The 27,013-nt window shown below is 41.8% G+C and overlaps 1 protein-coding gene and 1 long non-coding RNA gene across 2 annotated transcripts; both read left to right on the plus strand.

The window, feature by feature from the left end:
* The first annotated feature begins 492 nt into the window (after positions 1–492).
* On the plus strand, positions 493–12,283 carry LOC118791870 (papilin-like). The gene is made up of 17 exons (XM_036549347.1): positions 493–550; positions 1,153–1,256; positions 1,685–1,745; positions 2,281–2,383; positions 3,007–3,137; positions 3,526–3,649; positions 3,740–3,820; positions 4,065–4,237; positions 4,602–4,755; positions 6,693–6,819; positions 9,074–9,278; positions 9,391–9,567; positions 9,981–10,131; positions 10,417–10,500; positions 11,545–11,701; positions 12,055–12,122; positions 12,255–12,283. The coding sequence occupies exons 1-17, from the start codon at positions 494–496 to the stop codon at positions 12,281–12,283; spliced, it is 1,986 nt and encodes a 661-aa protein (XP_036405240.1). The 5' UTR covers position 493.
* Positions 12,059–18,173, plus strand: LOC118792607. Its single transcript, XR_005005609.1, has 3 exons — positions 12,059–12,139; positions 12,255–12,381; positions 17,898–18,173. It is a non-coding gene; the product is annotated as an uncharacterized LOC118792607 (long non-coding RNA).
* Positions 18,174–27,013: the final 8,840 nt, after the last annotated feature.

Raw genomic sequence — 27,013 nt, forward strand, 5'->3', positions numbered from 1 at the left:
CCTTCCATTTAGACATTCCATTTATATTTCTGCTAATGTCTGATGCATGCACTTTACCAAAGGAATTTTTTAACTGGTGTGAACATGTAAGAATCTTATAATGCAATTACTTCTTTGTTATTTAGTACATTTCTCAGAAGAGCAGAAGCCACTGCTTGAAATTATTACTGTGTGTTTGAAAAGGACATGGGAGTGTTGCCAAACCCCTTAAATAAGCACAGGGACAAACTGCTGCTGGCCCTACCTTTGCTGCCACCCCTGCTGTTGTGGTGTAGCTGGTGACTGTTCAGACATTGACATAATACAAAAGGCGCTGAAAAGCACTATTTTTCTTGGTGTCACTGCCACACTTAATGATTGCTGCGCTTCCATGCACGGATATGTTTGCTCTTTCCAGCTAAGCACTAACAGAGATATTAACCATATGTGAAGGTTTTCTATATTCTCTTTAGAGAAGTTTCTTTCTTTCACAACATACTTTTTTCCAGACAATATGAAGACACTGCTGTTTTTGGCCATGCTGCAGATGTTGGCTGCTCCAGCATTCTTTGTGAGTAGAACATGCTACCACAAGACATCAGTACACGCTATTTAGCGCTGCACAGCACAACAGAGCCCAGTTTAAAATATAGTTTTCCGCAGTGCAACCCAGTTTAAAATGCAGTACTCCACAGCACAGTCAAGTTTAAACTGTAGTACGTCACAGTACAGCCCAGTTTAAACTGCAGTGCATCACAACACACCCTTGTTTAAAATGCACTACACCACAGCACAGTCCAGTTTAAAATGCAGTACCTCATAGCCCAGTTTACAATGCAGTACCCCACAGCACAGCCCAGTTTAAAATGTAGTCCGTTACAGCAGAGCCCAGTTTAAAATGCATTACCCCACAGCACAGCCAGTTTAGTAGTACCTCACACTACAGGACAAAGCACCCTTAAGAACACAGACAGTAGACAACAGATCTTAACAATGAGGGTTGTGTCTCAATAACTTGCTTCCAGTCTCTAAACACATAACTCATCTGCATGATGATGATGTGATCTGGCCAGTGTGTTGAAAGTGTGTTTCTGTTGATTTATTATTGTATAGTTTATTGATTATTGTGTTCTGGCAAGTATGTTGAGAGTGTGCTGCTGCTGTGTGTTCCAGCTGCCTCCTGTTGACTATTGGGAGGACTGGGGACCATTTGGGGAGTGCAGTCGCAGCTGTGGGGGTGGGGTGACTAAGAGGATGCGCAGATGTGTCACGCAGAGGTAAGTGCTCATATTCACACTGGCCTTGTTGGTGATGTGTAAGTGTATGTGTACAGTGTGGGAATTCATACTGTGCATGTTAATTCTGGGTCCAGTCAGAACTTTGATCTAAAATAGAAAGACTGTTTTAGTGTATTAAAAGGGACAAATGGTAATAAAATCCTCGAGAATGAGACAATAAGTTTAAACAAATTTATTTCAAAGGGGACTTAAAAATAGATAGGCTGTGTTTGGTATACTCTTGCCTCTCTATGTATATAATTTAATTTATTATATTATAAACCAAGATTTTCTGTTAATATATGATCAGCGTTCAGTCATTAAGGTAATATAAATTTGACTGAAATCCACCTTATGCACTGAAAATTTTGTGGTTGCTTTATCTGCAATGAGTTTTTTTCTTGACCTCTGACCCCTGGGTTTTGCAGGACAGATGGAGGAAGCAACTGCATAGGGCCTGAGATATCCTACCGCTCTTGCAACATCCAGGTATTGACACACACAATACCTATTAGACATATACAACCATAGTGTAAAAACTATGACAGGCACTGTGCCATTGTTAGCTGACAGTCCAGTTTATTGAAAAATGTAAATGATATTGCAAAAAGAAAAACAAAATAGTCAAAACAAAAGCATACACAGAAATTGCATAATGTATCTTTGCTATCACATGTTTTCATGTGTATATAGATGCACATTTATTGTGCATATTGTAGCACAATTTAAAGCAGAGAAATTCTCTATGATGTCTGGTCTGGGCCACAGTTTTCAGATTTGTCACTTCTTGACTGTAATATCCTCGGGTAGCGAGTTATAGATCATTGCACCTTTCATGGAGCAGTCTGTGCCAATTTAGTGTAAGAGTACACAATCACCTCTTTCTGCAACTGTTGTGGCTGTTGTTTTATCTCAGGTATGCCCAGTTTGTCCTTAAGTGTTGGTGCAAAATTGGCTTTCTGAAGAGTTATATCAGACTGGGCCTGATGCTTCCAGACACTGAAGTCTGTGTCTATCTTTTCAGGACTGTCCAATGGGATCCAAGGATTTCCGAGAAGAGCAGTGTGCACGCTTTGATGGATTGGACTTCCAAGGGAAACGCTACAGCTGGCTGCCCTACTATGGAGGTAAAGCCTGCTTTAGTAAAGCGGGTACAACTTGAGGGCATGGCCTGTTTAGTAAAGTGGGTAGAGCATTCAGATTCTGCCTGGTTTTAGTAAAGAAGGTAGAACCTGAGGGCCATTGTGCATTACTGTTAGGAGGATGCCCTAAAAAAGGCCTAACTCAATGCTGTTTTGGTGGAGTATCGTCTGTATTAAAGTCTCATGCAAGGATTTATTTTTCACTTTGGAGGTTGCTTAGTCAGATTTTTTCTAAATTTTGAAATGAATTTATTCTTTGTATATAGAATAATTTATATGGATTTTTAACTTGCCTGATTAACATGAATGAATCTGAAATGTGGATATCCTCTAATAGTAAATATTATTAAATGCATGTGTTTTGATTTTTGTAACATTAAGGCATGCAACATCTGTGCAGGCACACAGTCTGTGTACAGCAGTGGAATACTGAAACAGCAGTGGAATACATTCTTCTGCATGAACTTTCACATCAGCAGCTCAGTTATAGCAATCTTAAATTTAATAGCATGATGCCTCAGTGTCAGTCATGTTTAATATATTCTGGTGAGAATGAGGCCTCTGCATCGCTGTAATGCTGAGAGAGTGGCTGTGTTTCTCTCTTGAAGCAGAGAACCCATGTGAGCTGAACTGTGTCCCCAGGGGAGAGAACTTCTTCTACCGCCATCGTCAAGCTGTGGTGGATGGCACACCCTGTTACCCAGGACAAAAGGATATCTGTGTGGATGGGGCATGCAAGGTCAGCAGAACAGCTGTGTGTGTGTTACCTGCACACTCCACTACTTCACCATAACAGAGAAAAACCACACCAATATACTCCAGTACATCACACTAATGGAGAAGTCACCATTATTCACTCTTCTACATCATGCTAACATACAGAAATCACACCAATACACTCCACTACATCACCCTAACAGTGAGAAATCACACAAATACGCTATACTATATTATACAAAGTAGTGATATAAAAGGTTTTCTGTTGGATTGCACATCAAGACTTGTCATTGATTCTGATTAGGAGCACAACCTTGCTGTTAGCCTGACCTGCCAGGTGTGTCATAATCCTGTCAGCTGTGTTAGAATTTCATTGGATCTCCTGTCCTTTGCTTGTTGTCCCCTTGTAGCGGATCGGCTGTGACAATATACTTGAGTCACCCCTGCAAGAGGACCCCTGCCTGCAGTGTGGGGGGGATGGACAGTCCTGTTACCTTGTCAAGAACACCTTTACCATGCGTAACCCACCACACGGTACACCATTCCAAAGAGTTACTACCTCCGGAATTCCCCATGCCTGATACACATCAACTAAGCTAACTGTGTCCTTCCTTTACCTTCCAGGATACCATCAGATGTTCCTTATCCCTGCTGGAGCAACCATGCTCCACATCCGAGAGACGGTTGCCACACGCAACTACCTTGGTGAGCAACTTGAGGAGAGCAGATTCCTTACAGCTGGCTCAGCAAACAATGATAAAAGTTCTGAAGTTGAATTTGGAAATTGTGAATATTCTGTTGAATATTTGTTTGGTCTTTTCCAATATGTCTTCATTTGGTTAATAGTGTGACAGCCAGTAGGTTTTCCTCTATGGGGAGGCAAATGAGACAATATACTGGTGATTATCAGCTACATTTCAGGTGACAGTTGTGCCTGCTTCTGTCTCAGCAATTAGGAATCAACATGGAGAGTACTATCTGAATGGGCATGGGGTCGTGGACTATGCCCGTGGCATTCCTGGCCCTGGCACCATGCTGTACTACCAGCGAGGCTTAGAAGGGGACATGGTCCCCGAAACCATCATAGCCCGAGGCCCCACAACTGAGGTGCTTGTTGTAGAGGTAAGACTGATTTAATTTAAAGCTCAGGCAAATGCTTAAAATAACCATACTCTTTATGTTTATTCATATCCCTGATTAAACAGAAACAAAAACATTTTTAATTGGAAAAAAATATACTGTTTCTGTTACATCGTGCTTTTGTTGCTACTTTGGAATAATGATAAATATTAATGGCATATACTTGAACACCTGCACAAATGCTCACAGACACTCACAAGCATTTGGACACACATGCACATTCACAGACGTTCATGAACACTCTTATGTCATTTGCTTTTGCTCCTTACCTTGAATAGCTGATTGACTGGTGCATTTGTGCTTGAGTGTGATGCACAAGTGTGCCCATTCTCCCTCTCATCATCAGCTAGTGACCCAAGAGCAGAACCTGGGTGTGGAGTTTGAGTACTACCTACCCCAGAGCCACACCCAAGAGCACTACCTGCCCGAAGACCCTGCCCAGAGGGGCTATACGTGGAGCTTTGGCTCGTGGTCGGCATGCAGCAGGGAGTGTGGTTCAGGTAAGCACCTTAATCCCTTCATGGTGAGGATCAAGGCATAATCACAGCAATAACCCAGCTGCACATAGAAAAATACGAGCTCACAGTGAATGTCCACTGTGATGACAGTAACAGCACAACAGAATGATGAAATTTAGCACACCTAACGTTTTCCAGGATGAACATGTGTTGATTTTGTGGCAATCAGGACCCCATAGAGGCTGGTTCCACTGGCTAAAATTGCTGGGCTTCATTTTTTTTTACTATATATTTATTTTCTTCCTTATTTTACTGTGATTAGTGTAGGACAGTGTCCAAGAAGTCAACATTGAAAGGCTGGTTGGAACATAGTGTTCATTTCATGTCTGTGTGGCTTCATTACTTTTGGGATGCAATGTACTTATTTTAGAAAGGCCCACAGATGAACTGAGGTTGTTCTAAGACCTTGAATAACTCATGTCAAATGTGAACTTACCCCCCTCTCAGGAAGTGCTAGAGTATGTACATTTATAACTATGTGTGTAGAAATATGTTTTAAAATTACAATAAAGAGTTACATTTACATTTACAGTTATTCATTTGGTAGACACTTTTATCCAAAGCGACTTAAGTGAAGCAGAGTGCAACACAAGCAAAAAAAAAAAAGAGTCAACAAAATAAAGGACAGTCTAATCAGCTGAAGCACTGTGGAGACTGCCATATACAGCTGTCAGTGCTTGTGTCCCCATCTGAGGTGAGGAATAATGCCACAGTGTGTAACTCCACCTGGCAGCCCTCTCATACAGCTGGGGCAGGATGACCAAAATAATACCACCATCTGTTCAGCTTTCTAGGAGGTCCAACCTCTTTGGGTACACAGTACTGCAAAGTAGGTAAACCATAGAGACACGATGCCGCTGATTTAATTAACAGACAAGCAAATGCATTTGCATTCTTTTTATTATATGTATTTTTCTCAATTGACAAAAAAGCACAGAAAACATTTGAACAATAGTTTCAAAATCAGCCAGGTTTAAAAAAAAAACAGGTGTACTTGGAAAATCAGTTCCTTTATCCAACCACTTGGGGGAGCTAGGAGTAATAGAGCCACGCAGATGTGATGCATTGCTGCAGTCGTCCTGCAGATGGATGTTCAGATGTTGACCCTGGTGACCATCACAATAACCGTGGTAATGGTATTAGGGCAACATACTACACCAATGAATGACAAACCCACTACCATTGTACACAGAAAAATATGGAGCATTAAATGAGACCACCATGTACATAGAAACGTCAAAGTTTAAACCAGACCATGCTGTACATACAAACATATGGAGATTTAAATGAGACCACCCTATACATAGAAACATATGGTGCATATAAGGTTTCTTAAACACTGTTTTACACAAATGACTGTATTACTTTACACAAATTCCCTTTTATCTAAACATTGCATATTCATAAACATTTCCCTAGATTATTACTGTTATAAATACACCAAGATTCCAAGTACTCAATTAGAAAGTCATAACAAAATACTTCTTTACTAGTACTTTGGCTGCTATGATGTGCTTTCATTGATAGTAAGTAAGAGCCTTCTTACAAAGTCTCCATTTGTGCTGTGCCCATTGTGTGCTGGCACTGGACAAACAAGTCTCTAAAATGTCAGTCCAGTATTAGACAGTCTGTCCTGTTTGGCACATAGAGTCTGTACTGTTTTTCACATAGTGTCTGGCAGCTTGTTTTGTCACTTATGAGGTGCTCACCCTTTTCCCACTGAATAAATGGGCTCACCCTTTTCCACAGAGTAACTGGGCTCACCTCTTTCCCACAGAATAAATGGCCTGACCCTTTCCCACAGAAATAACTAATAAATAAATAAATAAATGATTGTTATTAGTCTTGATTATGTATGAGCTCATATCTTAGAATATGTAACGTAAACCCTGAGTCTGACGGCTGGCTCTTCCCTCCAGGATACCAGTCGCGTCATGTGTTCTGTGCTATTGGCAATGAAGTGTTCCCAGGTCACATGTGTGCCTCCCTACCCCGCCCTCACAGCAACCGCACCTGTAATGTGCATCCATGTCAACAGCTGTACAGGTGAGTGAAAACACCTCAGTGGGGATGACTACAGTGTCCACTAACGGTAGAGGTGGGTAGGGTGGCCAGCGTTCCTTGGTGTCTGGCAGCTTGTTCTGTCACTTACAAGGTGATCAGATGACATACTGAAGATGCAGCTGTCCCCCAAAAGACATCCTCCTCCAGGTGCAGGATGTGTCAGGAGAATGTGTTCTCCTCGCCCTGCATCTCTGCAACTGCAGAGGCTGTCCCAAGGAGACAAGCCTAATGTTCAGCGACCACAGAGGCTTAGGCTGGTAGGTTTCACTGCTGTTAAAGAGAGTGCTTAGCACTATCAGCAGCATGTGGTCTTACAGCACCAAACACTGAACCTAAGAGTTAGCAGCTTGTGTGACAGGAGGGACATTATCATAGCATACCAAGCTCATAGGGTTGTAAAGTATACAGTGCATTCAGAAAATATTCAGACCCATTCACTTTTTCACATTTTGGTATGTAGGTAGATTTATTAAAAATAAGAAACTGAAATAGCACATTGACATAAGTATTCAGACCCTTTGCTATGACACTTGAAATTTATCTTAGGTGCATCCCATTTCTCTTGATCATCTTCGAGATGTTGCTACACCTTGATTGGAGTCCACCTGTGGTAAATTCCATTGATGGGACGTGATTTGGAAAGGCACACACCTGTCTTTCTAAGGTCTCTCAGCTGACAATGCATATCAGAGCAAAAACCAAGCCATGAGGTTGAAGGAACTGCCTGCAAAGCTCAGAGGCAGGATTGTGTCAAGGCACAGATTTGAGGAGGGCTACAAAAATATTTCTGCTGCATTGACAGTTCCCAAGAGCACAGTGGCCTCCAAAATTCTTAAATGGAAGAAGTTTGGAACAACTAGGACTAAAGCTGTCTGCCTGGCCAAACTGAGCAATCGGGGGAGAAGGGCCTTGGTAAGAGAGGTGACCAAGAACCTGATGGTCGCTCTGGCTGAGCTCCAGAGATCCTGTGTGGAGATGGGAGAAACTTCCAGAAGGACAACCATCACTGCAACACTCCAGTTTGTCCGTTCTGGGTCTTATGGCAGAGTGGCCAGACAGAAGCCTCTCCTCAGTAAAGGCACATGAAAGCCCGCTTGGACTTTGCAAAAAAGCACCTAAAGGACTCTCAGACTGTGAGAAACAAGATTCTCTGGTCTCTTGGCCTCAATTCTAAGCGTCATGTCTGGAGGAAACCAGGCACCGCTCATCACCTGCACAGTACCATCCCAACGACCCTAAGCGCACAGCTAAGACAATGCAGGAGTGGCTTAGGGACAACTCTGTGAATGTCCTTGAGTGGCCCAGCCAGAGCCCGGACTTGAACCCAATTGATCATCTCTGGAGAGACCTGAAAATGGCTGTCCACCGAGGGTCCCCATCCAACCTGAGAGAGGTTGAGAGGATCTGCAGAGAAGAATGGGAGAAAATCCCCAAATCCAGTGTGTAAAGCTTCTCGCATCATATCCAAGAAGACTCGAAGCTTTAATCACTGCCAAAGGTGCTTCAACTAAGTACTGAGTTAAGGGTCTGAATACTGTGACTGTGATATTTCATTTTTTTATTTTTAATAAATTTGCAAAAAATTCTAAAATCCTATTTTTGCTTAGTCATTATTGGGTATTGAGTGTAGATTGCTGAGGAAAAAATGAATTTGAACAATTTCAGCATAAGGCTGCAACATAAGAAGGTGTGAAAAATGTGAAGGGGTCTGAATACTTTCTGAATGCACTGTGTGTATCATTAATAAGCCTAAATAATTAGTCCCTTAATTCATAGTATATACTGCTACTGTGAGTGTTCAATGTTCTCCTTAAATCTTGTGTGTGTGTGTGTTTGTGTCCTGTAGAACAGTGGTTCTAAATCCTGCTCCTGGAGGCACACTGTCCTGCATATGTTCTATCTATCCTTGATCTACCTGCCTGACTGAAGTCATCAGTGGCACTTTTGATTAGCTGAGCACACCTGATTTAATCAAGCAGCATGTATAAATAGAAGATATGCAGGATAGTGTGCCTCCAAGAGCAGGGTTGAGAACCACTGCCGTAGAGGTATGCTGTGTGCACCTGTCTGTCTGAGTATGTGTGTTTATCTGTGCATGTACATGTGTGTATGTGTGAGTGTGCGTTTGTTTCTGTGACTCAGAAACTCATGCCTGCTGGACTTGTTAGCCACAGTGCAGGTATCAGTCTCTATAGGTGAGACCAAGTGTTGAGTTACCTTGCTCTCTGTGCCTCAGTTGGAGTTTGGGTACATGGAGCTCCTGCTCAGCCACATGTGGAGTGGGCACACAGAGCCGGAGTGTGTGGTGTGTGTCCCAGGAAGTGATGCACCCCCGTGTAGTCGAGGACTCCTTCTGCACTGCTGCCGGCCCACAACCTGTCAGCCTGCAGGCCTGCAACATGCTGCCCTGCGCAGAGTACAGCATCTCTAGTTGGAGTGTGGTAGGTACTGCAGGCAGACTGGAAGGGGGGGGGGTATGGAATGTTAGGAAAGGAATTTAAAATGAAGAATCTTGTACTCAGGTTGTAGTGAGCTGTTTTTCCATGTTGGCAGTGTTCAGTGACCTGTGGGGAGGGGCAGCAGACGCGTGAGGTGGTGTGTGTGGGGGGCCGAGGTGAGCGGCTCCAGGACCAAGACTGCAGCTCCCTTCACCGGCCGCACGATGTCCAGCCTTGCCAGAAGCCTGCCTGCCACCACTTCATTGCCTGGCATGTGGGACACTGGAACCTAGTGAGCAAGAAAGCGAGAGGCCCACAATAGCCACTGCAGCCTCACCTACAGCACACACACCTACACCCTCACACACTCCCTCACATACACCCACACCCTCACACGTGCCCTCACTGACACCCATACCATATCCACAGCATCCTCACACACACCCACACCAACACTCATACATACACCCACACCCTCACACACGCCTTCACAAACACACCCATACCCACACCCACACACCCACAACACCCTCATGCACACCCACAATGCCCTAATCCACACATATACTCACCACGTCTTCACACACTTCCACAATGCCCTCATGCACCCTCATAACTTTCACACACAACCATACCTATAAATCTGCAATATGCACCAGTGAAGTGTGAACCCCTCCTTTTGGTGTCCTCTCCTGCTGTCCCCAGTGCTCAAGGAGCTGTGGTTCGGGGGTGCGTGAGCGCCAGGTGATCTGTTCTGATACGGAGCTCAGCCTGTATGGAGTGGAGCACTGCAATGCCACCCCCAAACCACCCACAGTAGAGACTTGCAACACGCAGCCCTGTCACAGCCCACAGAGTGAGTGTCTTATGTTTGCCCTCTGGCAGTCTGCTTTTCCTGCGTATTTCACTGTGACTGACCTATGTGTCTGCCTGTGTGTGTGTGTGTGTGTGTGTGTGTCTGTGCACGTATGTGTGTGTGCGTGTGCAACTGTATTCGTGCGTGTATGTGCATGTGCGTATGTTTGTGTGTGCATGCATACGTGCGTGTGTATGCGTGTGTGTCTGTGCGTTGGTGCACGTATGTGTGTGTGCCTGTGTGTGTGCATGTCTGTGTGTGTGTTTCTCGTTACTGTGTTTCCAGTGGTGCCTAGCGTACAGGACCCCAGAGGCCATAACCGCATCTGGCACAGGTTCCTGCCCTATGTGCCTGGGGAGTACTCTGCAGGTTGTGTATCTGTGTAACTTTGTCTCTGTATCTGTATAAATCTGTCTTTGTGCCTGTGTATCTGTGTAAATCTGTTGCAGTGCTTTGTGTGTCTGTGTCAATCTGTCTCTGTGCCTGTGTAAATTTGTCTCTGTGCCAGTGTGTGTTTGTGCAAAACTGTCTCTGTGTAAATCTGTATCTGTATCAGGGTTTCCGTTAGCAGGTAATTACCGGTTTTTGCCTGGTAAATTTTATAAAAACCTGCTGGTCAAAATGTCTGGTAATAATGCTCAAACAAAACATAGCTATAACGAAGGCTGTCCGTAAACAGCAAAACAGCCTATTAACAGCCTACAGTACTTTTTTCCCCAAAAGGGTGCGCTCTTTTATTGCGCAATACTTGCTACTAGAGAGGGCTTCTTTCTGTAGAATCAAATTAAGACGGCACTGCAAAGTCATCTGGAGAAGAGAGTGATACAACTTATGCACATTGCAAGCTGCAAAGACACATTGGACACGTTTTATTTCAAGTCAGCAGCAGAGGACTTTGCCGCAATGAAAAAAAGGAGAAAATGAAATGCTAACTGGTAGCCTATAGGCTACATTTGATGCCGTGTGGGCCTAGCCTTTTTTTAAACAGGCTACAGATGTTACAGGTCACAGATGTCTCGTAATAGCCTACATTTTAGTGGCTAATGTTGAGGTTTTGGTCAATTGGTACTGTTTGTTTTGCTTAATCGTTACTGTTCATTAAATAGTCTCAAACTGATTTGAGGTTGTTGTCATTCTTTCATCAGCCTAGGTGTACATTATATTTGCGTTTGTAACATAGACTTTTATTGAAATGTGACCAGTAAGTTTCAAATTTGTCCAGTAAAATAAATTCTTTTCGGACACTGAACCAGAAAGAAAAAATCCTAGTGGAAACCCTGGTCTGTATCTGTGTAAATCTATTTCTGTGTCTGTGTAAATCTATCTCTGTGCCTGTATGTGCCTAAATAAATTGGTCTCTGTGTCTATGTGTAAATCTGTCTTTGTGCCTGTGTAAGACTATGCTGCTCTCAGTCCCCAGGCCAGAGATCCCAGAGAGACCCCATGGCCCTATGGATGGACCACACTGCACGCGGTCCCACTATGGCTGCTGCCCTGACAGACACACCCCTGCCAGTGGCCCCCATGGCCAGGACTGCCCCCAGCCTCTGCAGGCCTGTGCACGCAGCAGGTACCTGCACCTTTACTTCCTTTACCTGTGCGGACTACATAAAACTAGATGATCATACTGTGCTTGTATGTGTTCTAGTAACATGAATGCCAAAACTTTTGCTATCTATTTGAATCTTCTGAAGCGTTAAAAAGGAATAGGAGTATGTAAGTCTCTTTTTGGGCCACACTATCTCACACAAGATGAACAAGTGCTATTCCAAAGCAATGCAACCCAATGTTTCCTTATCTCCTTCGTGTAACTTGGCCTTGAGTTTTTGTCTTAAAGTTTTTCCTCCTCTCATGTTTGATCAGCCATTTATTTTGATAAAGATCTGCAGCACTTGGGTTATGCCTGCCCATCTGTCCTCGCAGGTACGGATGTTGCCTGGATGGCGTAACTGCAGCTCAGGGTCCAAACAGGGCAGGATGTTTGGAATCAAGTGACCACACTTCAGTGGTGAGGCCTAGCCATCTCCCCTTTCTGTCTTTCTTTGTGCCCCTCCTTTTCTCTGTCTGACACCTGGCTGTTTTCTTCATGCTCTTCTGATTTACATCCCTCTTTTCTTCCACAGGACCTTTCTCCAACAAGGCCAGACACTAGAGGGGCATGTGTGACTGCTACCTATGGGTGCTGCAATGATGGGGTGACCCCAGCAGCCGGCACCAATGGGGAAAGCTGTCCCAGTCCTCCTACCAATGGTGAGAGAGGCACTTAACAGTAAAGTGCAGTAGGGTACTTGGTATGCTAGAACATTACCAATATCATGACCACATTTACACTTGCATTACATTACATCACATTACAGTCATTTAGCAGATGCAGTGGTCATTTAGAAGACCATGTATAATGTGAGAGAATATAAGTGCATTTACTGGATTAATATAAGCAGCGGTGCCAGTCCTGGCTGAAAACTTTGGGGCAGTACAGACTGGCATTGTGGTTGGGAGACACGACCATTGAGGGAGGGAGTATTCAGTCACCTTGAGGTTGCAGAACAGAGGGATGTGGCCGGGGTGTATGGTTTGAAGGTTGACTGGAAGTACAGTGGAGCTGTTCCATTCTCTGCCCTGCAGGCTAGCACTATGGTTTTAAATATGATGCAAGCTGTAATAGGTAACCAGTGAAGTGAGATGAGGAGGGGTGTGACATAAGCATGCATGGGGAGACTGAAAACAAGGTGTGGAGCAACATTCTGTATTACCTGCAGGGGTTTAGTGACACAGACAGGGAAGTCAGAGAGAAGGGAACACAAGTAGTCCAGGCCTTAGAGTACCAGAACTTGAACTAGACGCTGTGTGGCATGGGTGGTGAGGAAGGAGCAGATTCTTCTAATATTTTATGGCAAGAATTTGCATGTCCTACTCACTGCTGTTACATTGGAAGAGAAAGAGTTATCATTTACGGTTCTCCTACTGCTCCAGCAGATTCGATTCCCAACAGCTTTCAGTTGGTTGGTTTACATGCTCTCAGTTGAGAAACACGCAACTGACAAATACATAACTAGAGCGTCAGAACCTAATGACATTAAAATGATCGTTTTGATAACTCTGGCCTTGGTGGTGGAAAGCACCACAGGATGGCTGCCTAAAAACAGTTAAATTTTATCATTGATAGTATTGAAATTTTATTGCACGAATTAAAATTTCCCACACCGTTGTACGTTGAACTTAATGATTGTAGTATGCTTTAATTAAAGTGAAGAAAAGCTGTGACAAACAACTTTGCATTTTGATTTATTCATTTGCCAGACACTATTATCCAGAGAGACTCAAGAAAAAAAGTAAAGCCCCTGGATTTAAAGAAATAGCTAATTCAAGCTAATCTGAGTCAACATGATGTGTGTCTGGCTGTCGATCAACAATTTTCAGTAGTTAGACAATCAAATCTTTTTATACCAATCCCCTTATTTTTGCAATAAAGCAGGATTTACAAGTGACTGCCCTTTGCTACAAGGTAGGTAGTCCACTGTGGTCAATTATAAACTAGACTGAAAGACAGCAGAGCGTGTCTCAATTTGCCCCCAAATAACACCCTTCCTGAACACCAGAAGTATGGACTTTCTCGCTCACTCCCCTCGTTCACTTGTGGATTGGGATGTGGCTGATGTCTCTGAGTGCGTGTCTGTGAAAGATTCCACTGGGTCATATATTGGCACAGCTACATATCATAGCTGACAGTTTTGGGAAAAAATCGATTTTTGAATCACAATATTGTGGTAAAAGTTTAAAAAAGTACATCTAAATGGTAGATAAAAAGCAGAAAAAATGTTGAAATTAAAGGAAAATGTCAGTGAAGTGGTAGGAATTAGTCTGCTTCCTTGAGATGAAACCAAACCACGTAGATATAATGATACGAGGAAGAAACTTGATCCCAAATAAGCAATTAGTACTTTCACCCTGAGGCGCTTTGGTCTGTAAACAAGCTTGGTAAATGAGCTTAAGCAGATGGTGATTTTTTTTTTTTTACTTTTTTACTTTAAGTGCCCCAAAATTACCCTTTAACCTATGAACCAAGGTGTGTCTGCACCACTTTGTTATTGTTTGAATTTTAAAATATAAAAACATGATTATGAATAGTCTATAAATGTCTATATATCATGTATATTCATCAAAAAGAAAAGAAAATTTTTGGTAGCCTTGTAGAACACTATCCATGTTCCCTCAGTATAAACATTGTTTTCTGGGCTGTTGAAAAAGATTCAGCTTTTCTGTGCTTTGCATTGGAACTTGCTGTACTTATAAGTACTTTTTTGGGCCTAACTCTCAGCGCTGTATAGGTCTGGGGAAAAGGGCCAACTCCCAGTGCTGTATGGGTGTGAGATAAAGGGCCTAACCCACAGTGCTGTACAGATATGGGATATGTTCTACCAGCCTGTAACTTTGCAGATGGCATTCCTGCCATCCAAGCAGTGAAAGAAAAGTTTGGTTGAAATAAACTTCTTTGACCAAATGGAATGGTGGTTTTTAAAGTTTTACTACGTGTCATTTGTCACAAAGTAAAGGTTTCTTGCTCCTGAAATTGAAGTCTTAATTGATTCTTCAAACTCAAGGTTTGTTGAGGTGTAGATGGTTATGGGAAGTTTCCTCAAAATAAATATGAAGTCAAAAGGTGCTATAGTCCTTGTATAATCTGTTGTGCTCCCCTTTAAAACTAAAACTGAAGGGGCAGTTTCACCCATACACTAGTTCAGGAGAATGCTGCTGTTGTTGTGGTGTGTTGGTCAGGACACAGGAGTTAGGTTTCAGTTAAGACGTTTTCTCATATGAACTCCGGACAATGTCCAGAGAATCAGGTCCAGACATTGTCTGGAGTTGCCCTTCCACACATGTAGCACACAACGGGAGATCGTCCGTGTCAGACGCGTTCTCACCTACTGGAAATACTCCGTTTGGTTTAGGCGAGGGGTGGTACCTGGGTAGACCGTGCAGGAGGCAGGACATGACGCAAAAAGTATGCTGCGGAAATCGCAGTGTTTTATTTACAGCACCGCAGTCTCATAGCCGGTGTGTAATTTGGTCATAAACAACCGAGTTTCAACCGAATTTGTCTGACGATTTTGGTGTCGGCCCTTACTGACAGAAGTTCCTGAATCTCGTCATCTCTCCAGTTAGACATTTTCGTTGCCGTCTTCATGTAAATGACCCTTCTTTTTCCCGTCCAGATGTTTGTATTCTTCTGGTTTCACGCCAGTCGCATGATAGAAACGCCATCAACATGGTTACACAATAGGGTGGGTACTGTAATATTATAATAAAACACCAGCAGCCAGCTCTGCCACTTTGTTAAATTCAGTTCTGCTGTCAGGAAGTTCTTCTTTTTCCTTTGTCTTTGCACTTTAATATTAAGTTCAGTGGTGGACTGTGGCAAAACACAAAGGCTTAAGGAGTCACCTTAGCCAGTCCTCTTAAATTAAATTCCAAATTGTGTAGCTGTCCTACTCCTAATCCACTCCTCTAACTGGCTAACTAACCGCTAAATCCAAGATTGTTTATTGAAGTGTAACGTGACCATGCTAAGTAAGAAGCACGTGGGTAGATTGAGAGCAACATTAATAATATGCACTAATTTGTTACAGCTAAATTTTCATTACAGTCATAACAAAATGCACAGGTTATTGGATGTAGTTTATTAGCAAAATTATCAGTGAAGAGAGATTTCAGCCCAACTTCATTTGGGACTCAAGACTAAATGTCAAGACAAATTACACATGTCCTGTATTGTATTTATGAATAAAATCAGGTGGAAAATACTAATCTGTTTAGTAGAGAACACTAGCAGTTTCTCCATTACAGTCAATGGGAAATGGATCAATAGGAAGTTCTACAGTCACACTGGCTACTTCAAGTCCTGCAGCTTCCATTCAGATATATTGTTGACTGTAGAACTTCCCACTGATAGTTTCTCCATTACAGTCAGTGGGTTGATACTGCAGGGCTATCGTTGCACTATAATACATTTATGTATACTCATAGTGCATATTCAACAGTCCACTGTTGCACATACATTCATGCATACTCATGGGACATATTTATGAGTCTGGTGTTACATACATAAGAACATAAGAACATATGATGACGAGAACAGGCCATTCGGCCCAACTAAGCTCGCCATTTCTTAATTAAAGAGTATCCAAAACTGCATCAAGTATAGACTTGAACACAGCAAGGGTCTCTGCCTCAACTACATGACCTGGCAACCTATTCCATGTATTGATAACTCTTTGTGTAAAATAATATTTCCTTATATCAGTGCGGAACTTACTCTTAACTAGTTTCCATTTATGTCCTCTTGTTTTACAGACTGAACTCACCCTAAAGAGTCTATTATAGTTGACCTTATTGATTCCTTTTATAAATTTAAATACCTCAATTAAATCACCCCTAAGCCTCCTCTCGCTTAGTCTAAATAGGTTAAGTAACTTGAGTCTTTCCGCATAGCTTTTATATTTCATGCCAGGAACTAATTTAGTTGCCCTTCTTTGAACCTTTTCTAGAGCTTCGGTATCTTTTTTATAGTGCGGTGCCCAGAACTGCACACAGTATTCCAGGTGCAGTCTGACTAAGGCATTGTATAATTTCAATATAACCTCTTTAGACTTATACTCAATACTTTTGGCTATATATCCCAGCATCCTGTTGGCCTTTTTTACTGCTACAGCACACTGCCTAGATCCTGTTAAGCTTGGGTCAATCATTACTCCCAAGTCTTTTTCAAATTGAGCACATTCTAGTTTTTTTCCACCCATGAAGTAGTCTTGTCTAAGGTTCTTATTTCCCACATGCAAGACTTTACATTTATCTAAATTGAATGTGCCAGGTATCTGCCCACTTTTGGATGCTGTTTAGGTGTTCCTGTATTACCTTAGTTGATTCTATACTGTTGGCTAGACCCCCTAGTTTTGTATCATCTGCAAATTTTACTATTTTACTACTAACTTCTGCATCAAGATCATTTATGTATATAAGAAATAGCAAAGGCCCCAACACCGATCCCTGCGGGACTCCACTTCGTACAGGACCCTGCTCTGATACAATTCCTCCCACAGTTACAGTCTGCTTTCTATTAGACAACCAACTTCGAACCCACTCGGTGATAGCTCCTGTAATTCCCGCAGATGTCATTTTCAATATGAGTCTCTCGTGCGGAACTTTGTCAAATGCCTCTTGAAAGTCCAAATAGATAATATCATAAGCTTGGTTTGAGTCCAGACATGCTGTAGCTTCCTCAAAGAAGTCCAGGAGGTTTGTTAAGCACGACCTCCCTCTGCGAAAACCGTGTTGGCTATCATTTAGAACACCATTTCGTTCCAGGAATAATTCCACATTATCCCTAATGATGGATTCCAGTATTTTGCATGCTATACAAGTTAAGATGACAGGCCTATAATTTCCTGGTTCAGTCCGGTCTCCTTTCTTGTAGATAGGTACTACACTGCCATGTTTCCAGTCATCTGGTATTTCTCCAGTTTTAAGGGATTGCTTAAAAATAACTCTCAGAGGCTTGTAAACCACCTCTGCTAGTTCTCTGAGAACATACACCTTAGTACATACTCCTGCTCTGTAATTACTCAAAGGGGTCAGCAGCAAACCATTGTTGATCACTGCTTGCAGATATATTCACTAGGTGTTATTAATATACTAACAGATTATTGTGTACCCACCATGTATTGATGTATTGTATTACTGCAGGTATTTGATTGTGCATTTGTGTTTAGCCCACAGACCAGAGTGTTTCCTGCCTTCCAACGCTGGCTCATGTAGTGATTGGACCTCCCGCTTTTACTATGACATCACCACTAGCAGCTGTGTGCATTTCTGGTTCGGTGGCTGCCACGGCAACCGTAATAACTTTGTCACAAAAGAGGAGTGCCAGAGGCATTGTCAGAGTGAAGTGCTGAGCCAGCAACCACCCATCCTGGTGTCTAGGGGGGGCCCAACCCACAGCCCAACAGGAAGTGTGAGGAGAATAGTCCCGGCACTGCCTGGTTCCAGCATAGGCCACAGACTCGGGGCCAGCGCTGCAGCACAGGCTCACAGAGTCCGAGTGCCATTCCACCCGAGCCGCCGAGCCCCTGCCCGCAGGCAGCCCACCTACACTGCAGCCAGGTAGGACATGGGGCATCCCCCTACCCTGTCAGGGTAATTAACAGTGTGGAAGGATCCAGGTCCTGGATCAACTGAACAGGATTCTGCTTGTGGACTCATTACTTTTCCTTTCATTTGCTTGTAGTGTGAAACATGTAAAAACTATAGTGCCTGCTTCCATATCAACTTCACATTGTGCTACACTGCTGTCCCTGTCCCCATTTTTCACTGCTGTCAATAAACTGAACTTTTAAAGAATACACTGCTGTGTGATCTGTCCATATCTTACATCCACCAACCATACAGCTGTAAATATGTGCAGAGAAACTGAAAAGGCTTATTAATGCGGTGTAGTCCATTTATAAGAGATTTATTAATCCAGCACACTCCATGCATAATAATTACTGATATAGGAGTCAATCACATGCAGGGTAAAAAACACTCAGATGGAATTTTTCCTATATTAAAGTTGTTACCTATATTATAAAGGTGTAAATATTTTTAGTAAGACCAATTTGCTTAGGTGATTTTGGGCTTGCTTGCAACATGTAATGTGATATTCAATCATAGGGGATATGGACACATATTTGCAACCAAAACTAAGTTTATTATAATGCTTAAATCCCGGTATCCTCAAAATGTATATGGCCCTGGCAATCTGGTAAGGAGAGGTTGGGCTCTGAATGACCTCAAGCCATTTGTAAATGGACTACAGCATTTATAGCAGCTCCATGTAAGTGTAGCAAAAACAATGTCCGACTCCTTATTTCCCCCTGTCCAATTATTGCCCCCTTAGTCCCCCGTTTCCTTGTTCTCCCTTCCCTGATGGCATCACACAGCTAGGTCTGCATCACACAGCTAGACCCTTCCTCCTTGCTCTGGGAGTGGGGCGTTCTTTCCCCCTGAAACAGATGCACCTAATTTTTCTTACTTCAGCAAGCTCTGGAAAAGAAAAACTTATCAATTACTGATATATCCCGAACTCACTGGCAATGTATCCTGAACTCATCTTCAGCTCTGGACAGCCAAGCTCTTTCTAACACACTCTGTTATGAACTCACAACCGCCTCTGGAAGCAGGTTGCTCATCAATAAACGACGGACCTTTAAAGACCGAAATGCCCCAACATGAAGTGTCTCTGTCTCTATGTCAATGACATTTCCACCTGGCAAAGATGCCAGAACACCTACCTGTGGGTAATATGTAGTGCTTTCCCTTTCATATGAGTGCAACCCAACATGAGGTTGGGGACTGACAGTGAAGACAGCTATTACGGATGCAAAGACAACTGGATCTCTTTGACAACCCCCATGTTGATGATGCCTGACAAGGAAGCCAGAAGAAGCAGACCTCCAGTGTGTGTGTGTTTCCTCTCTGTTTTTGATGCAGTGAGACCATTCAAAAAACCTCAGAACTTGGCTGGTTGGAACTGTAGTGGCCAGTTGTGGTTTCAGACGGATAAAAATGGATCTTGGTCACTGGAAAAACACAACTGTCAATCCCTGAACCACAAGATAAACTTCAAAAACTTCGACAGAATTCACCATCTCAGCCCCAGCAACTGAATAATACATTCTTGTAAATGCTCGTTTGTCCGTTTTACACCAGCCCTCCAATTAATAACAGAAAATGAGTCTCCATACTCAATGGCCCTGCCATGAGTGTATTTCTTTTCTTATTGTAAAGACGCAACATAAAATGTGATTAGTTGACTGGTCTCAGAAATGTTTTCCACAGTGTTTGCTTCAGTGACACATGTAGGAGCTCAGAATCTGTGAGGAAATAATGGATCAATGAACAAAACATGGTTGCTATGGCTGCTGTAAGCCAGTTGATTTGCTATCAATTTATTGGAAATTTGCTGTTTGAAATGCAATAGCTCAAATGTCATTCAGCAGTGGTTCAATTCTAGTCATATTTGTTAGGTCACTTCAAAGTGCCCCAAATTTTAAAGCAGTACCATAACAGTTACCACAATCTAACAGTTAGCAGCATATTATCCAAATTCAATTTTTAAATGTTAAACACATAACACAATTTCTCCTAATTTTTAAAGTTTAATTAATGTTTGGCCTTAATTAAATAATAGAGGGAAAGTTTCATCCAAGAAATGCGAGAGGGAGAAGTGAGACAGTGAATAGCTATCCATGATTTTTGAGTCTTTTTAAAACATTTATAACATTTTATGCATTACTGTAATAAAGTGTTGTAGGGAAAATGGACACATATCTACAACCAAAAACGAAGTTATTTACAATGCTTACTCCTGGCATTTTCTGAATGTATATGGCCCTGGCCATAGAAGAGGAATAGGCCCTGCATGATCCCTCACCCGTGTCAGGCCATAAAAGAAGTTCAGGCCATTTATAGATGGGCTTTGTGACAACTGCTCTTGATTTAAAACAAACACAAACATCCTGACACAGCCAGGCATGTAATGCCTCTGAGACACTTGGCACCTGAGACATGAGCCCGATGGGGTCATACACAATTCCCTGGAGATTCTTGGGTCTTTGTCACATAATGTCTACATGGGCTCCTCTCGTCCAATCAGATCACACAGCAATTAGAGGCACTAGTTTTCTATCAGTGACAGAAGCATGTGCCCACGTGGACTATAGTGTTTGAAGTGGCTGTATATCCCTTGTCTCCCTGCTACCAGAAGAAGTGGACCTCCAGTGATGGACCTGGATGTCACATTTGTTCCCCAACGATGGTCGGGTAACAGATCTCTCCTGCACGTCTCTCTGTCTGCGGGAACAAACCCAGAAGCCTCCAGTGGAAAATGGACTGTGGCCTCCCAGTAGGCCTACCACAAATGCGCTTCTATCCCCTCAAGTCTGATAGATTGTCCCTCCTCAATAGCTTGATGAGTATTATTGTTATATACTGGCATAGCTGATTTGATCTTGTATGAGATGTGATTAGACATATCTGCAATTCGTAAAATGATCATTTTTTTCTGTTACAATTACCATTACAACACCGATTGATTTACAAATAGTTGTGATAAGCTTGTCAAATAAGGTAACTTGTATGGTTAGACACACATCTGATTAATGTTTTGCCAGAGCACACATGCTGAATATTATCATCACGTTTCACCCTTTCGTGTTGTCCTGTCTGACAATAACATTTTTCATGATTCAGCCATTAATTCATTTTCTGTTCGTTATCTTTTTGTTTAGATATTCTAGTCTATTTCATTTCGTCAGTGTTTGTGTGAGTTGTGTTAATAAACTTGTTTTATTCATTACATCATCGCCTGAATCACAAATGTTTTTTTCAATTGCATTGTTTGAGTAATGAATTAAGTGTTTCCGGTGTAAAAGGCACATCTTTTGTCTGTAGAGCTTTGAGGCCTGATCAACCTACTTTCTCTCTAAACCTTTATTAGGTAGCTCATATCGCTGACTTACTCCAGTGTGTGGTGTATCACTCATGTCTGGTTTACTAAAAAATGTGCAGATAGTTTTTATATACTTTTTATTTTTGAAAATTTGCACTGTTGGACAATGTGGTTATTTCTGTGTAAGTACTGTCCATCTATAATGTTTAACAACTGCATTTAGTTTAATTTTCTTTCTTCTCTGTACATATATACATACAGTGCATTCAGAAAGTATTCAGACCCCTTCACTTTTTTCACATTTTGGCATGTTGCAGCCTTATGATAAAATCATTTAAATTCATTTTTTTCCTCATCAATCTACACTAAATACCCCATAATGACAAAGTGAAGCAGAATGTTTTTTTAAAAATAAGAAACTGAAATAGCACATTGACATAAGTATTCAGACCCTTTGCTATGACACTTGAAATTTATCTTAGGTGCATCCCATTTCTCTTGATCATCTTCAAGATGTTGCTACACCTTGATTTGAGTCCACCTGTGGTAAATTCCATTGATTGGACGTGATTTGGAAAGGCACACACCTGTCTTTCTAAGGTCTCTCAGCTGACAATGCATATCAGAGCAAAAACCAAGCCATGAGGTTGAAAGAACTGCCTGCAAAGCTCAGAGGCAGGATTGTGTCGAGGCACAGATTTGAGGAGGACTACAAAAATATTTCTGCTGTATTGACGGTTCCCAAGAGCACAGTGGCCTCCAAAATTCTTAAATGGAAGAAGCTTGGAACAACTAGGACTAAAGCTGTCTGCCTGGCCAAACTGAGCAATCGGGGGAGAAGGGCCTTGGTAAGAGAGGTGACCAAGAACCTGATGGTCACTCTGGCTGAGCTCCAGAGATCCTGTGTGGAGATGGGCGAAACTTCCAGAAGGACAACCATCACTGCAACACTCCAGTTTGTCCGTTCTGGGTCTTATGGCAGAGTGGCCAGACAGAAGCCTCTCCTCAGTAAAGGCACATGAAAGCCCGCTTGGACTTTGCAAAAAAGCACCTAAAGGACTCTCAGACTGTGAGAAACAAGATTCTCTGGTCTCTTGGCCTCAATTCTAAGTGTCATGTCTGGAGGAAACCAGGCACCGCTCATCACCTGCACAATACCATCCCAACGGTGAAGCATGGTGGTGGCAGCATCCTGTTATGGGGGTGTTTTTCAATGGCAGGGACTGGGGAACTGGCCAGGGTTGAGGGAAAGCTGAACGGAGCAAATTACAGAGATATCCTTCATGAAAACCTGCTCCAGAATGCTCAGGACCTCAGACTGGGCTGAAGGTAAACCTTCCAACAGGGCAATGACCCTAAGCACACAGCTAAGACAATGCAGGAGTGGCTTAGGGACAACTCTGTGAATGTCCTTGAGTGGCCCAGCCAGAGCCCGGACTTGAACCCAATTGATCATCTCTGGAGAGACCTGAAAATGACTGTCCACTGAGGGTCCCCATCCAACCTGAGAGAGGTTGAGAGGATCTGCAGAGAAGAATGGGAGAAAATCCCCAAATCCAGTGTGTAAAGCTTCTCGCATCATATCCAAGAAGACTCTTGGCTTTAATCACTGCCAAAGGTGCTTCAACTAAGTACTGAGTTAAGGGTCTGAATACTTATGTCTGTGGTATTTCAATTTTTTATTTTTAATAAATTTGCAAAAATTTCTAAAATCCTGTTTTTGCTTATTGGGTATTGAGTGTAGATTGCTGAGAAAAAAATGAATTTGAACAATTTCAGTATATGGCTGCAACATAAGAAGATGTGAAAAATGTGAAGGGGTCTGAATACTTTCTGAATGCACTGTATATATTATATACATATATATTCACATATATTTTTGTACCTGGCGTCCTGTTTTTTTGTTTTTTTTTTTTTTTTTTAGGAGCGTAGGTGGAAGTCAGAGGAGGTGGACGTCACCGAGGTAATTTGTGATTATTCTTGGCGATTTGAAAACAAAACAGATCCTTTTGTTTTTTTTTTTTTTCAACTATTGTCCTGCTCTACATGTCAATGTAGGTTATTTGCTGCTGTGAGCCATCTCACAGATAGGGGACTGTGTTAACTGTGAATCTTTGAGTCTATGAGTGCCCCGCTAATGGTAAGTCGACCATTACCATATATCTCTCACTCTACCATATATCTAACTGAATATATATAACTGCAGATCAGAATGAACAAGTAACATGATTATGTCTGTATTCATTCCCGTAATGTATTGGTTTTGTTTTTCACGAGAAAAAGTGTAGCTTTTTAGTGCTTGTCAAAATATTCTTTCAGTGTATGCGTACATTGTCAGTGGCTAGTATAGCCACACGTGTGTTGTAACATTGCGGGCTAGCTTGCATGGGATAGATAAATGTTGTGAGGTATTAGCTTTCAACATAGTTAACTGTTGTTTCTTCTTTTAGCATATGCATGAGACTGTGTGACTGCTTGCAACAACATCTTTTACATGTTTCATCCAGGTACATTCATTATTCTGCTATATGTTTGTTAATAGATTAGCGCTTAGTCTGTGAGCGTCCGTCTAACACATATGCATGAGACTGTGGCTGCCTGCAACCCCATACAACATCTTCTATATGTTTCATCCAAAATAAAGAAAAAAATGGAATGGGCATCCTTGACTCCCGTGGTCTTCAATATGATACAACACAATGCAGAGACCCACTACTATGGGTGTGAAGACATACACATATATTTCATATATTGTGTAGATAATAGAATTGGTTTATAGGAGTAGTACTGTTATTGGCACTTGTTATATATATTTTAAAAACTTTGATAGCTAGTTTGTTTGAACAGATTTTGCAAGCTAACACACCAAGCATCATAGTTTTCTCGGCAATACAGCCTTCTGAGAATGGCTGACAATTACTGACCACAAAGGGCATTGCAAATATGGAAAAAGGACGCTTTCAATGCAGCATAGTGTGAAGATGGATGGATGACTGGTAGCTACAAAACAAATCTTCTCTACTGCTGGCCTTGTCTTAAATTCGGTATTACTGCGCTGGAAGTTTCACAGTGACACACACACAGCCAAGGGTCATACATAAACCACAACCATGGCACACATCTCACTTAAACACTCTTTTCTACTCTTTTACACATGTGATTCAACCTGTAGGACTGCAGGAGCAACTGTTCCAGCTTGGTTCAGTCAGTGAGGTTTCAGCTGCTATGAAGAATACTCCGGCATTCAGTACACTGTAATGCCATTGGTCCTTAATAGCTAGAAGCATTTGCTCATAATAGTAAGGGTGTTTAACTTAATATGAATTAATTCACTTAATTTGTCCTTCTAGAATGCATAATATTTTCAAGGTAATGGAAAGATTTTAAAAAATGATCGTAATGTTCACTTCATATCACCTTGGACAGTCAATCTAAATGTTTATTAAACTTACATTTGTTTAAGCTGTATACATTTAATAGGAAATAGTTGAAAAGCAACCTTTATTTTAAACACATTGTCATATCGCAAACTCATCACCAGGTTCCTTTGGTTCCAAGGATCCTTGTGAAAATAACAGTTCAGTCATTCCCAGTTTAAGTGCTTCATTGAAGTGAAAATGGGAATACAGGGTGAGGCAGCTGCCCAGGGCATAAGGTTCATTGGCCAGCAGGGTGTGTTGTGCACTGTAGATTCTGAGTAACTGCAGGAAAACAAACACAGCTGGCCTGATCACTCCACAGATTAGTTTAGCTGCAGTTACATGGAAATGATACAAGAATTACACATTACTGGTGCTTGCTCACTATAGAGGAAATTTACACTTCAAGTATCTTCACTGAATTGGAAAGTTAGAATATCGAGTGTACAGCATTGTCTTAGCAGTGGGAAAACAGCATACTGGCATACTTCTAATAAGAAGCTATAAGGGGCAGCCTGAAAAGGCAGCACAGCTGTAGAAATTGGTTAGAGAATGTGGACTCCATGAGATACTGAATGCAAACTAAACAGTGACATGCTAAATGGAACACCCTAAAAATGGAATGGAACACACTAAACAGGGCTGTGTTTAGGCACTGCAGAATGGCAAGTGTGCAAATGGACCAGGATGTGGGAGTTGTCTTCACCACATCCTCTCCGAGTTGTTAGTCTCCCCCGCCTGACCTACGCTCTGGTTTCACAGCCTGCAAATGGAGCACATCAGTCACACCCAGTGTGTTTCTCCACTACCTGCAGAGAAACACAGCTTGCACCAGTGGGGGCAAACAGCAATGCCGGAGCACTGTTCTCACTGCCACAGTGCCTCTTCTATTCAAATACCATGAACCTGAGTTTAATCTGAGCTGCTAAGGCATACATAAGATACATCTTGCCATTTTAAAAGTGTGATTAATTTAGCGTGATGGTTTTACAGTGATGCAGTGTTTCCATACTCACTTTAAGTATCTACTCATAATTTTTTTAATCTACTCAAAATAATCTGTTCCGACGTTGGTCTTATACTTCACACTTATGTTTCACATGAAACAGACACACACACATCAAGAGAATCAGATTTTCCAATACAAATGAAACGTGAAACTTGATTTACTTCCCTGGACATGGGTTTCTCAGCAGGACATTTTTGTCATATTTTGTCTCAAAACATGAAAATAGAAAGCCACAGACCCACACATTAGCTGCAGTTTACATTTGTAAGCAAGCCATAGTGGTGTTGAAGTCATAGGACATACCAATTATCCAAGACAAGGAGTAGAGCAGCATATTTCATATAATTCATATACTGCAACACAATTTCAAAATGAAATCACCACCAAAGCACACAGAGTCACATTTCCACAGTGGTGTAATCTCTGGCTGCAGCTTGCTCAACAGACAGCAGCTTCCATAGTCTCCAATAGATACAATTGCATCGTATGGAAATTAAAATCTGAAATGTGTTTTACTGGTTTGTGAATTTCTTTGATTTTACTTTTAATAAGAATTCATTGAACACTACAAGATGCTGTTGCCAAAGTCAGGCTCTGCACTGGCAGCCTGAGTAGACATGCACCACTGCCTTCAGAACAGCAGGGATCATCATATCACCTTTCTGTTTTAGTGAAACTAAAAAAAACACAAATTCAGGAAATTGCTTTAACACAACTTATTTATTTTATTCATTTCATTTGCATGCAGCATGAAAATGCACTACACAATTTTAAACCATTAAAGCCCACTACTTCCTTTTATTGAGATAATTACTGTATTACTGTAAATTCAGTACAGTAAATTCTACATTACATAGATTATATGTAGAATTTAACTATTTTCTATAAATGTTAATAACTAAAAAAGCAAAGCATACAGTTTTATTTTGACAAAATAGCCTTGTATGGATTAGCAGTTTAACAGGAAAA

Source organism: Megalops cyprinoides, chromosome 17 (genome assembly GCF_013368585.1).
Source record: "Megalops cyprinoides isolate fMegCyp1 chromosome 17, fMegCyp1.pri, whole genome shotgun sequence".
Taxonomy (NCBI): domain Eukaryota; kingdom Metazoa; phylum Chordata; class Actinopteri; order Elopiformes; family Megalopidae; genus Megalops; species Megalops cyprinoides.

Bases quoted from the DNA above. Each gene is read 5' to 3' on its own strand.
- LOC118791870 (XM_036549347.1), top strand. From the start codon at position 494: ATGAAGACACTGCTGTTTTTGGCCATGCTGCAGATGTTGGCTGCTCCA. The intron at 1,746-2,280 runs GTATTGACACAC...CTATCTTTTCAG, and splicing joins ACCGCTCTTGCAACATCCAG to GACTGTCCAATGGGATCCAA. The intron at 3,138-3,525 runs GTCAGCAGAACA...GTCCCCTTGTAG, and splicing joins GTGTGGATGGGGCATGCAAG to CGGATCGGCTGTGACAATAT.